The 14,122-nt window shown below is 37.7% G+C and overlaps 1 protein-coding gene across 9 annotated transcripts in view; it reads left to right on the forward strand.

Moving 5' to 3' along the window:
• The window catches only part of ADD1 (adducin 1), a 48,627-nt gene that overhangs the window by 26,874 nt on the left and 7,631 nt on the right, over window positions 1-14,122 (forward strand). For 5 of the 9 annotated variants that reach the window (XM_060778027.2, XM_060778030.2, XM_060778032.2 and 2 more), the window contains exons 11-15: window positions 717-818; window positions 3,673-3,762; window positions 4,457-4,549; window positions 9,269-9,425; window positions 13,502-13,597. In XM_060778027.2, coding sequence (XP_060634010.2) covers window positions 717-818; window positions 3,673-3,762; window positions 4,457-4,549; window positions 9,269-9,425; window positions 13,502-13,597 — 538 coding nt within the window. The remainder of the gene's footprint in view (window positions 1-716; window positions 819-3,672; window positions 3,763-4,456; window positions 4,550-9,268; window positions 9,426-13,501; window positions 13,598-14,122) is intronic. The other 4 variants (XM_060778029.2, XM_060778031.2, XM_060778034.2 and 1 more) reach the window with 1 other exon arrangement.

The following is a 14,122-nucleotide window of genomic DNA, read 5'->3' on the forward strand; positions in this document are numbered from 1 at the left end:
AGGCTGATCCATCAATTTGCTTGTGTGAAAACAAAAAAACACCCAGTTCTAGAAATGGCATTGAGTTTTGTTTTGAATCCAAACTTTGGTGATGCCCACTCTTTCTTCATAGTAAAGAATCATTCACTCAGCCTGGTTCTTGCCATCACATTGCTTTTCATATTCCTGTCATCTTGTGCTTTCTGTTGGCTTTGGTGTGTTTCAGTATCAAAGAAATGAATCAATGATATGAACTTTAAAAGAAATTTGGTACCATTATTAGTTTTCTGTTTCAGCAGACAAGCTATTTGCATTATTGTATTAGATCCTATTGAGTTCAAGGGGATCTCCTCATGTTTAAGACTGCAATTGTAAGGGGCTCATCATACGGATGATAAAATAATCTGTTTTTGTAAACCACATTTACTAGTTTCTTTTGGTATTTCAGGTTGTTGGTATTAATTTTAGAACACGAATTGATGCATTTCTCTTTTAATACCTTTTGTTACTAAATACACAGGTTCCTTTTCATGGAGTTTTTCATTTTTCCTTAAAATGTATAAATATGTGAACTGATTAATAAGAGCTGCTTCAAATGTGAGAGATTATTCTTTTATTCTAAAATCATTGATTCAGTTCTCTGTTATGTATATGCATGATCTACTGTGCTCTAAACTTTTGTTGTGAATGTTCCAATGTTAACAATTTTGATTCACATAATATTTTTGATACTTCAGTGGACTAAAGAAGATGGACATAAAACTGCCACCTCTGCTGTCCAAAATCTATTCGTTCCATTGAACACAAACCCAAAGGAAGTCCAGGAAATGAGAAACAAGGTTTGTACTGGCAATAATTGTAGCATCTCTGAATGTTTTGATTGCTTAAATCAGGAGTGTGAAATTCATTTCCATCAAGGGCCACATTAGCTTTATGGTTGCTGTACTGTCGCACCCAAACTGCTTTAAGTGTCTTTAACATATCAGCTTGGGGGATGTGGATTGCATTCCTGTTTGAGCAAGGAATCCCACAGAATCAACGTCCATGCTATTGCTTTCAAACCATGATAATGATTTATTGATTGCTCTTGGGTCTATCTCCATCCAGGCACTAACTTGATTCCCCCACAACAAAGTCCATATTTAAAATTTGAAGGTAACTGGTTGTTCCTGGAACTGCTAGTCATGAATGATTAGATGGAAGTTTTCCTTACTCACTTTCTCTGGTATAGGGGACTCTGGGGTGCCCAGTGCCCAAGGTGTTAATTAGTTATTGGTTAACTAATTATTGGTTAATTTACTTGTAATGGCTTGTCCAAGCCTGGATCTCACTGGGAACAACTGTAGACACGTCTTGCTTCCAAGATCCCCTGGTGGTAATAACTCTAATCTAAAACGGCTCCCTTTTCCCAGTCAAAGGGCAAGCAAACTTACTGATACAAACCAGGAAGAGTTTTCTTAAACTTTGCCCTCATAAAACTAACAGAAAAGTGACTACTCTAAAATTGTGGGTGAGGCAGCCTGACAAAAAGAACTGGGATTTATACAGTTCCAGCACAGTTGCCATCAAAGGGCCATTGAACCCATGGATAGAGAATTCATGGATACAGAGGGCCAACTATATTTTTTTACTTAGTAGTCAGTGCTTTTTAGTTTTTACCTAATTTGGATCCCCAGATGTTGTTGAATGACAACTCTCATCATTTTTTATTGTCTGATACACATACTGAGGACAGTGGGAATTGCAACCCAACAGCACTTGTGGCTCAGAGGTTGAGGCAAGGTTAAAGGTCAGACATATCCACAAACCTTGTATTTAAATGCAAACACCACTGAAGCCTTCCAGATGTTACTGTATCACAACTCCCATCAGCTCTAGCCAAGATGTATAATGATGAGGAATATAGGAATTGTACTCCAGCATCTGGAAAGCCACATAAAATGATATAATGAGCTGGATTCTGCCCATGGGTATTGAGTTTGACACATGTGTTTTAAATAGAAAATGCACATGTATGGTGATAATTGTTTGTATTTAGAAGCTTTGTGTTCCTTTCACTGTAATATATTGAAGCACTGTCCTGAAAAAAACAAGCTAGAAAAATCAGGCAAAACACAAACACTTTTATTTTTATTTTTTTACAAAATTTGCTTTTGTTTGCAACTAGAACAGATATTTCTGTTACGAGAATTACATTTTTTTAATGTAGTATGCAGATTGCACTTGCTCAGCAAGGTTTCCTTCCACCTTTGTGACAACAACCAATTGTCTATGATCCACCTTAGAGATTAAGGTCTCCTGGGGAGGCCCTGCTCTCGGTCCCACCGCCTTTGCAAGCATGACTGGTGGGACGAGAGACAGGGCCTTCTCAGTGGTGGCCCCTCAACTATGAAACTCCCTCCATAATGAAATTAGAGCAGCCTCCTCCTTCCTGACCTTAAGGAAGAAAGTTAAAACATGGTTATGTGACCAAGCTTTCATATAGCAAGTTTTTTCGTACAACAAGGGAATAAGGAACAGTGATGGAATGGTTTCAGATTATGATTCTGGTTGCTGTGATTTTCATAACTGGTTTTAAATTGTGTTGTTTTAATGTAAATGTTTATTATATTGTATTGTAACACGGCTCTGAGTCCCCTTCGGGATAGAGAAGGCAGGATATAAATGAAGCAAATAAATAAATAAATTTGAATACCACAGATCTGCAGGCATTAATTTAGTGTGTCAGGTATGTTGGTTGTGTAGTAGTCAGTTTTACGTCTATCCTCGTAAAGGAAGGTGCACATTTTCTTCCCCTCCTCATTCCTACCCTGTCCATTGTTTCATCTCCTGTCCTGCCCCATTCAGACCCAGTATTGCCCAGCATTGCCCCTACCTTTCAGAAATAACTCCGGCAGTCCTGACATAGTAGTGGCCATTAGTTACTGCGTGAATTGAGCCCAAACATGGGATTTTGATAAATGCTAGGATTTCAATGATAAGCATGTTCTTCCATTATATCTTCTTTTATTCTTTGTGAAAAAACAAACATAGATTATTCATGGTACATGGCAGGAGATAAATGGCAAATTTGCAGTCTGCATTTTAATGCAGGACTCTGGTAGGAATTTCTGAAAGAGTAATGTTTGTAATCCACCGAGATTAATGAGAAGTAAAACCCAAATACTTTTCTGTCTCATTTTATTGATATTTGTCTTTTTATGGATTTTTCTTAAATAATTGTAATTTTATTAATAGTTCAATTTCATTTTAACTGACTTTTTATGTGTATGTAACAATGTATTTGTGTTTTAACTGTATTTATTTCAGTTTTGAATTTTGTCATTATTATAGAATAATACAGTTTGCTGCATACAAAGAGCTGGCAGGAATTTAAACCTGAAAAAGTTGTTGAAATGATGAGGATTAAAAACCTTGGATTATAGATATGGTAATCACAAAGAAAAGCAAGGAAAAGAAAAAGGATTATGAAACTGATTTAGCTGATTTCTAGATTTTTGGAAATAATTGATGGTCCAAAATCTAACACCTCATATATTGTAACTGTTATTATCATGAAAATAATGATGGGTATGTAGCTGCAGGAATGCCTTATATGTTCAGGTTGACTTGGAACAGCTCATACTGTGGTAATTCAGTGGACAGATTTAGCTTCTTTTATTCACAGATGTTGACAGTATTTCCTCTTTTCAGATCCGGGAACAAAATCTGCAAGACATTAAAACTGCTGGCCCACAGTCACAAGTGCTATCTGGGGTGGTTGTAGACAGGAGCCTTGTACAGGTGAGAACAAAAGCTGCTTTAAAATGCTAATCTCTGGTATATTTCTCACTGTCACCTAATGCATCACTATGAAATTATTCTTTAACTGACAGAATGTAACTATTTATAAGGTAAGTGTTAGAGGTAACATTTTTGTCTTCACAACCCATGCCCAGAGCCAGAAGCGCAGTGGAAGCATGACATTAGCAGTGTGCTAACTTTCATGCTGGTTGTAGTGCATGAGACATGCAAAGGCTGCGCCTCTATGGGCTAAAAATCCACTCTGAACTAGTCAGGCTTTGTAGCACCGACTATATTTGAAAAAGCGCTTGTGTCAAATGATTGTTTCTAAGTAATGGCTTCCTTGATGCAAACTATAGAGAAATAAGAAGATTTTATTGTACAGTCATCTAATTGAACAATTACACAAAGGGTAGCTTTTCCAGTACAGCATATGCACTAATGGCTTTTCTAAATAAAGAGGAAAGATACCCAAATTCCTTTTGATTGTACTTTATGAAGTTTGACTAGTGTCATTGTCATAGTGATCATTGGTAAGGTGGGGTTAACTTCTCTTGCATGTTGCATTGTTCTCACTGCTTTAGCATCAACATTTACTGTTTTCCTGCATGTGTTTAGCTCATGCGCAATGCTCTTAGCTGATAATGTGAAGCCTGAGCTCGGTTTGCTCTGTTCACTCAATTTACTGTTGCAGGATGCTCCCCTCTCAGACTGTACGGAAACAATTGAAGGGCTCGATCCCACAGAGCAGGCCTTTAGTCCCGCTAAATCTGTCTCTATTAGAAAGGTACTGCCCTGTCATACTGCTGTATATACTATTATATACCTTTTAATTTCTCTTGAACGCTGGTTTCTAGCTTTTGTTGATGCATTCATGTAAAAAGAATTAGATGGGTCTGCAAGTTAGACATATGTATGTTTTGATATAAAATAACTTCAAAAGAGTGCCAGTTTACTAATTTTGAGATCATAAATAACTTATATTAGGCTATAAGCTGCTGTGGGTAGTATTCTTTTACACATGATCTTTGTGTTAGCATCCCAGACAGACCAGTATAATTTCCTCAAATATAACTGGGAATAATGCAACGCAGATGATGCAAACATGGCAGTACATGTTTTCCTGTAAGAAAAGTTGGTTAAAGAGAGACGTGATATAAACATGGCTGTACATGTTTTCCTGTAAGAAAAGTTGGTTAGAGAGAGATGTGAATGAGTACTGCACAACATATGTTCCACTCATAGGCCACATGTCGTCGTTGTCCCCCCCCCCCCCCAAAAGGATTTCAGGAATCCTGAAAATACTACCACTCTCACCATTTCTCCTGCTGCCAGTCATGGGACTTGTAATTTTATAAGATCTTCATCCTACTTTGGCAAAAAGTGCTGGTGCCTCACCAAACTATAAATTCCATAATTTCTTTGCTGGTTAAGGCCAACGGTTCAGGTCCAGAATATTTGCAGAACCGCATCTTCTTTTACAAACCTGCTCGAGTTCTGCTATATGCGAAGGAGGCCCTACTCTTGGTCCCACCCCCATCTCAAGTACGGCTGGTCAGAATGAGAGAGGGGGCCTTCTCTGTGGTCTCTACCTCTGGAACTCCCTCCCAAAAGAACTAGAAACTACCCCCTCTCTCCTTGTTTTTAAAAAGCTGCTAAAAACATACCTATGCATACAGAGAGGAGGAAGACTAATATGTCTTGATATATAACATTGCCTAGATATATTAAATCTTTCTAGCTACTGGAATTAATCTCAGCCTGTTAACTGTTGGAAACCACTTTACCTCCAATCATGGTTCTAGTTGTTTTCCATTTTATCCTATTTAAATTCATATTATGTGATTATGTTTGCTAGGATTGTCAAGTTTTATTTTGGCTAATTTTTATTTGGTATTAAGTTTATAGTAATGGTGGTTCTATTTTCTTTGATGTGCATTGTTTTGATGCAGTTGGTTATTATGTTTTTTCCTGCCATTGAAGTTTGCCATATGTGTTTAAAATCGCCCTGAGTCCCTTTGGGGAGATAGGGAGGTCTATAAATAAAGTTGTTGTTGTTGTTGTTGGAGATAGGGAGGGCTATAAAGTTGTTGTTGTTATTATTACTATTATTCCCTGACTCCAGCTTGGGTGAGGCAAAGAGAAAAAGGCATCCCAGAGCTAGAGGAGAGGAGGTAGCCCAATTCAAAGGCACATTCCAGCTTGCCTCTTACCCCTTCCCCCCACAGTTCCCCTATACTTATGGCAGACCTGCTCAACATGGGGCCCACAGAGGGAGGGGGAGGAAGAGTTGTCAGAAGATGTGAAGCCTATTTTAACATTGGCCGCTTACTACTGTTGAGTTCAGGTCTGGAGTACTGCATCTAAAGCAGAGCTCTCCAAACATTTCAGGTTGATGACACTTTTTTAGATGTGCATAATTTCACAACACTGTAATTTGATTTTACTAGCAAACAGGAGGTCAAGCCAATCCCTTATAAGGGATACCGATAAATCCATATCTCATGAAAAGCTTTCTCATATATATATAATGTGATTTATTGCTTATTTCACATAGACTCATAGATTTATTGCTTATTTCACTCAGACTCAGATTTCTCATTTTGTTCAAGCACCACACCTACACACTACATCAGACACTAAGGTGTCATGACACACAGTTTGGAAAACTCTAATCTAAAGGTTAATTATGAATTCCCAGTCTTTTTATGAAGCGTGTACAAAGCCTAATTGGACACAAGTACATGGATCTGAAACTGTAGCTAATTTTTTTTAAAACCAGTCCTAAAGTGTAGCAAGCCAATAGTCTTGAAAATAAATCTTCATTCCGGTATGGAGAATTCAAAACAGGACATTTTTATATGAATTCCCATAGAAAACCTAGATGGTAACAGTCTCAAGATCTGGCTCAGAAGGCAAACACAAATGTTGTTCTTCTGGAAAACAATAGCATCTGCTTTGTACATTAGTTTGAGGCAAGATAATCTGTTCTGCCTGTGCTCTGTCTCTGCTTGATGGATCAGTAGAAGTCACAATTAAGTATTCTCTGTAGACTTTTTTGTACAACAAGCACCTACGAAAGAAATGAATACTTGCAGATATTAATTTTTTTCCTCCTGTATCACTCAGTGTTAGTAATCTTCATTTTATATTTACCACTATGTAGCAAATGTGGATGTTTCAGATTTCCTTCATTGAACAATGAATTGATTGTTCTGCTACAGTTGCAATCCCGTTTGTGTGAGGAATTGCAGAGTACAAGAAAAATGTTAAATCCCTTTTTACCAGCTTTTGAAATATGCTCATAATTACATTAGTCTGAACTCAGTCAGCATATTCTGAAAGATTGTTGATGGCTGTAAAGCATTTCTTCCTACAGTGTAAATTTGTGTTGATAGTGACACTTTTTCAGAGAGAACACATTTTTGTTGGATCACATCCTCAGTTATCATTTGTATTAATTTGACACAAAATATAATCGTATGTGCAGATTATAACGGTGCATGTGCCTTGCACACAAGCAGTTTACTTACTTTATTTCAACAATTCTTATTGCAAGAAACCAGCCGAAGCATAAGTCTTGCGTATAGCCAGCAGTTGATCCAATGGTTGGATCTAGTTGGGACTGACAATTGGATTTAGGCTTTTATGTAACCTGTTGTTGCTTTTTATGTGATGTTTCCTGTAATCCCAGTTCACTGTATCAGTGCCAGTTCTGGAGCATGAGAATTATCAACCAGGCAAGGCCTGAACTTTGTTTTGTCTTGCTTGTTGATTCGATTTGGTGTGACTGAAGAAAGGCAAGGAAGAGGGACAAATCCAAAATAGTGAAAGATGAAGAAAAACAAATGTCTAAAACTATATTGAAAGTATTCCTTTAAAAGCATTTCAGATATATGGTCTTCCTTGGGAAATGTTGCTTATAGTTATATCTTCAGTTTGTGGGTACAGAAAATGTTTGGTTTTGTTTATTCTGAATATTATCTTGCCAGGTGACTAGCCTAAAGCTAACTCTTGACAGAAGTTGATTGTATGAATTAGCTATGTGATGTGGAAGACTGACAGTTATCTCCTCCTCAACATGCCACAGAACAGTGCTGTATTGATGTCTATTGGCAACAATATTTCTTCCATCTCTAGAAACTTTAGGGGCAGGAAACCAGTATTTTCCAAAGTGTTGTACAAATGATGGTGAAAAATATTAATTTATAAAGAATTCTGGAGGAAGACAAATGTTGGAATTGATGTTATTCCTAGGCAATATTTAATTCTAGCTGCCACCCCTTCATGGCATACAAAAATAATTTCTAGACTTCTGTCCTTATTTCTGTCTTGTTTCATAGCCATGGAGAAACAGCTAAGAAATAAACTCTTATTTTCAGCTAATGTTATTACAAAACATGTTTTAACTTCATTGGTCCAGGAGAAAAAAGGACTATTTCCCACAGCACTCTTCCCTTTTTATCTCTCAAAGACACATTCTGACTTCAAATGATACTCAGTACAACTGTAAGCATCCATCGTCATCTTTGTGAATGAAAGCTTTGTGGTTTGCACAAAGTTCAGCCTAGTTAAAAGTTTAAAGGTTTATAGAGAATAATATTTGTAATTGTATGCTATTTACACTGAGTCCCTTCAAACTGACTATGGTTTGATTGATCATCTTCCAAGGTTTGTTTTCTAAAACACCAGGAAACTATGTAGATAAATCAAAATAATTGGGAATGAAAATGGAGAATCTAGCAAAAAGACCTAATGTTTTTATTATATTTGAAATTAGCTTCAGTGTGTATGCTGCTTTTCTACTCAAAAAAGCCTCATGTTGTTCACAGTGAAATAAGAGCAGCAGCTGTCAGTGTATTTTTCGAGTAATATGTAACAGCTCACGTTTCTGTAGTTCATGTAGACCAGTGGTTCCCAACCTTTTTTAGACCAGGGACTACTTGACTGGGGACCACTCCTCCAACATTAGTATCAAAAGGGTTACTTTTGGTTATTTGGGGAGCTGATTCAGAAAATTGCATTGGATAGACCACATCAGCTCTAGGTTCTGATACAGAACATATGCCATCCAGTTGTTGCCATCTGCTTGCTCACAGAAAACCATATTTAATAATCTAGAATTGATATAGTCTAGCCAATGCAATTTTCTGAATCGGCACTCCAAATAATCCTAGGAACGGGCCTAAAAACAAAGACACCAAGAAAAAAATTTGTTTTGGTTGAGCTGTGTTATTATCCATGGGTTTTGTTAATGTTCATTTTTTTAAAAAGAGGGGGAGGGGGCTGAAATTGAAAACAAAATACAGAAAGTGGGATGTGAGGCCCAAGAAACAGTCCCTAATGACTTTAATAAATACAATGAAAATCTCCTCAGTGTAGTGTTTGTATCTGATTTAAATAATTTCCCCCATTGTTTTCCTGTATTGTTCTGTGTCCCCCCCCCCCCAAATTGTTGGTGCTCTATATGTTAATTGGTGAATGAATTGCCTTTTCTTCCAATTAGGGTGAATTGGTGACAGCATCGAAGGCAATAATTGAGAAGGAGTACCAGCCACGAGTCATCGTGAGTACTGCAGGACCAAATCCCTTCAACAAATTCACAGACAAAGAACTGGAAGAATATCGCAAAGAAGTAGAAAGGAAACAGAGACAAACAGAAGGTTGGTGTGCATTAACTTTATCATTCGTCTGTGATGTCGGGTTTGTGAGCATATGTGTCCAAGTGTGTTTCTTCTATGAGCTGATGTGATCCTGCTGCGGTTCTACTGTGACATTAATTGAATATGTATCTTATGTTAGAGAATTCTGCTTCACAGAATTGTAATTAAATCTATCTGTAGGACTGTTGTTCCTCCCCTTTAAGAAAGTGGGAATGTGGATAGTGTAAGCATTTTTCCATTAACTAGCATCAGATAGATTGCACTGGCTAATGCGCATTTGGTGCCTCATATGTTAGATGTGTTTCTGGGTATATTTGGCCTGCTAATTCCAGTTGCTCCCATCAGCTTTGGTTTGTGAGATACAAAACACATATCTCATATCTCACTTTATTTCTGGCCCACCTGTTGGTTACTCAATACTTTTTTAAGGGGATCCCTCAGCTTCTGTTCATTGTTTTTCCGCACTTTCCACTGGCTGCATCTCGGAAGCATTGCACTTATTTGAGCCTGATTCCAGCTTTGACTGTTATCTCAGCTTTATTGTTTTAAGATGACGTCTTTTGATTGTGTTATGTTTTTATTTGATTGATTTTAATGCTGTTTTTATTTGTAACGTGGGCTTTGCCCCCTTGTAAGCTGCCCCAAGTCTCTTCAGGGATATGGTGGCGGGGTATACAATAAAGTTATTTTTATTATTTGAAACACCACCAGATGAGTCCACAGCAGACACTCTGCTGGCTATTGTATTGGATCACACATCGGACACTTCCCAAGTGTCTAGGACTATGTGATGTATTGGCGAATAATGCATGCAGATCCCAGTAAGGTGGCCTTTTGCAGCTGGCAGATGGTAATCTTGTCAGTCCTGATTGGGTTTAAGTGCAGGCCAAGGTCTTTTGGCACTGCACCCAGTGTGCCGATCACCACTGGGACCACCTTTACTGGTTTGTGCCCCAGAGTCTTTGCAGTTCAATCTTTAAATCCTCATATTGTGTCATCTTTTCCAGTTGTTTCTCTTCAATCCTGCTGTCACCTGGGATTGAAACATCGACAATCCATACTTTGCTTTTTTAACACAATCATGAGGTCAGGATTATTGTACTCCAAAACTCTTTCTGTCTGAATCTGGAAGTCCCAGAGCAGTTTGATGTGTTCATTTTCTGTAACTTTTTCCGGCTTGTGATCTCACCAGTTCTTTGTTGCAGGCAGAGGGTATTTGTGGCACAAGTTCCAGGGGATCATCTGAGCAACGGTGTTATGCCTTTGCTTGTAGTCTGTCTGCACAATCTTCTTGCAGCAGCTGAGGATGTGTTCTATTGTTTCATCTGCTTACTTGCAGAGTCTACATTTGGGATCTGTTGTTGTTGTTGTTGTTGTTATATGCCATCTATCAGTCACCATCTGCTCACCTATAGAAAACCATGATAACCATCTATAAGAAACTGAGATAATAATAACAATAACAGTAACAATAACAACAACAACTTTATTTATATTCTGTCCTATCTCCCCAAGGGGACTCCTCAGGGTGGTTGACAACAAATATTGGCAAACATTCAATTCCATAAAATGTGGCCTATGCGGTACCATTTTCTGCATCAGAGCCCCAAATATTCCCAGGAACAGGCCTAAAAACCATATGTTGTTGGGCTGTGTTGTTCTTCCTTAAATGTGATGATTCATTTTAAATCTAAAAAGGGTGAAACTAAGGTATAATATCTAAAGCATGGTAGTTTAGAATGGGAAGGCAGTCTTTTTCAGAGTGATTATTGGTAACATTTGAAAAGAAGCAAATTATAAAAATGATCAAAAATCTTGTAATCAAATCACATCGATATTTGGACCACGCAAACTATGGATGGGAGAGGCTGTTGGGGTGAAAGGAGTCAGAGGAAGAGGAAGGAGAACTGTGTCTGCCACAAAATTGCCCTTTTTCTTTTCCTCAAGAGAAGGAGGACAAGACTGTAGAGCATTTCTCTAGCAGTGTTCTATCCTGGGAGAGGCAGCAAAGGTGCAATGGAAGTAGCCTGTGGGTTGGCGGAGATTGTTGCAACATTTGAAGCCTTTGCTATATTCTGTATTTTTTACATCTATAGATGTAGTTTAACCATGCCATTGTTGCCACTTAATTTTTTTGTGCTCTTCAATGTCCTTGGTATAGTTTACATGTTCTATCTATTTCTATATTGTCTTCATAGCCACTACATGAGGTGGTTTAGACCAATAGACAGTGATTAGACTGAGGCCATGGGTAGGTTGGGCTGAATAATCCTAGTAATGGACCACCATGATCATAATTACACCACAAACGCTGTTTTAATTGCATGTGAGCTTTGAAGGGAGGCTGTGAAAAGCTCTCAGGTGTTTTTAGTTTTCAGTTGTTTGCCCAAGGGGATATCTGCAGGAGGAAGAGAAGACTCAATCCATTATTGCAAGGAAAATGCTCTTTTTACCTCTATCTGATAGTGCTTAATGGAGTAATTGGAGCAGAAAGAGATGGGAATCTCTGTATGCATCCTCATTCTGTCTCTGATCAGTTGTATGTAACTCCTAGCAAACAAAGATTAATTGGGACAAGATTATTTTGGCAGGATTTGTAATGTCAAAAAGACTCAGTGCTCTACTCATATTAAGAATGAAGGCAGTAGAAACACTCCCAGTGACATAATAGCAGAAAGAATGTCAGTTAAAAACATACTGAAATTGTATTATCATGTTCTCAAAGCGATTGCAAACTGACTCAGGTCACAAAGTGAAGAAACTTTTACATTGGAAAAAGGACCAAACGAACAAGTGTAAAAAATGTACAAAGGAATGGAAGATGTTAGTTGCTTGTACATTTATTTTTATGGTTCTATTCTATGTGTGTATACATACACAGCACAGGAACTTGTGTCTTTTTTAAAAAAATCAACAGTTCAGTTATGTTTTATTGCTCTTGATCTCAGTTCATTGTTTTCCCTGTAAAGTGATAATATAGATGGGTTGGCTGAATTGATCTGAAAGCATTGCAGAATGTTTGCATCTGTGTTTGTATTTTATTTTACTTTCTCTGAATCCTTAGTATGTGTCATTTGAATATGTTGGCCGAGGTCCTGCACAGGCACCGCCTACACTGACCATTTAATGCAGTTCAAATCTATCTTCAAAGTGTGGCAGCCAGGAAACAAATTACCACAAAAGTGCAGAAAAGAAAGTCCTTAATGTACATCAGTGTTCTCTATTTTGTATAATCCCCATCTGAGGCCCCTTCCACACAACTGAATAAACTCCCACATTTCCTGCTTGGAACTGGAATATATGGCAGTGTGGAATCCGGTTACTCAGTTCAAAGCAGATACTGTGGGATTTTCTGCCTTGGTATTCTAGGTTATATGGCTGTGTGGAAGGGCCCTGAGCCACAAACTGGTTCCGGGATTTCCTGGTTTGAAACTATTGAAGGCCAGTGTATGATGATGACATAGTTTTGTCATGGTAGTTGCACCTTCCAGAAATCTAACTTTTCAGCCAAAGGCTTTCCAAGGCACTGTAGATCAGGACATTACAGTCCTCCGTTACCATTAGCCACAGCAAATTTCAAATGCAAACATCAAGGTGCTGTAGTTCATTTAACAGAGAGCACTATAGCGATAGGTATCACAAGTGTAAAGCCTAGCCTTCGCTTGATAGTGCTCATCTGTTTTGCTTATTTTATTCCTCTGAAAATGTTTTTTTCCCAGTAATAATAAACGATATATGTCATTTATTTTTTTAACTATTACATCTGACCCAGCCATAGTTTTTAAATTTTTGCGTGTTATTGTTTATATATGAGTTATATTAATTGTATTGTTTTATTTGCTTATTGCTTTGTTGTTTTTATTGATGTGTTGTTCGGCTTAGGCTCATGTAAGCCGCCCCGAGTCCCCTTGGGGAGATGGTGGCAGGGTATAAATAAAGTATATTATTATTGTTATTATTATTATTATTATTATTATTATCATCATCTATATATCATTTGCTTTTTCTGTACATTTAATATGAAGGAGTGTGGTCATATTTGTAAGCTCTGTATTCTGGTGTTTTGTTGTTTTTAGAAGATTCAGAAGATGCTAGACAGCAAAGAGAAAAAGGTTCTCCTGACCACACTGTTGCTTGCACTCCACCCAGCACTCCGGTTAAGCCAGAGGAAGGTATGGCCTCAAAGATATAAGAGTCTATGGAAGCTGCACCTAGGTTTTTAATTTTCTCTGAATTCTCTGTTGGGAGGAAAGAATGTTTTGTGTTTTTCTCTGTAGAGTCATGTAGCTAAATTTTGTGGTTGTGGTTGCATTCACAATAATAAAGAAATGTGCATTGAGAACATAGAAATTCCCTCGTTGGGTCAGACCAAGATCTTTCTAGTGTCTCTAGTGTTCTCTTTCTAGCAACATGTCAGCTTCTTCTCTTGTTTCTCCCTGACATTTGGAGATTTGAAGCATCTTGTTCAGCTCACATGGCTTATCAGGTGCTCACTTCCTTGAAGCCTACACCTAGTGGGCAGCACCATGTCTTGATTAATTTGTATGAGGAGTTTCATAGTGGATATTATTTGTTCTTTCATTTTGAAAAAGGAAGATTTTTTCATCTCCAGCTTTGTGCAAGTCTGTCAGCTTCTTCTTTCTTTTCTCTTTAGTTTTCAGTACTAAAAAGTCTTCTATCCTTTTTCTCTCTCTCTT

This window comes from Anolis sagrei, chromosome 5 (assembly GCF_037176765.1).
Source record: "Anolis sagrei isolate rAnoSag1 chromosome 5, rAnoSag1.mat, whole genome shotgun sequence".
NCBI lineage: Eukaryota > Metazoa > Chordata > Lepidosauria > Squamata > Dactyloidae > Anolis > Anolis sagrei.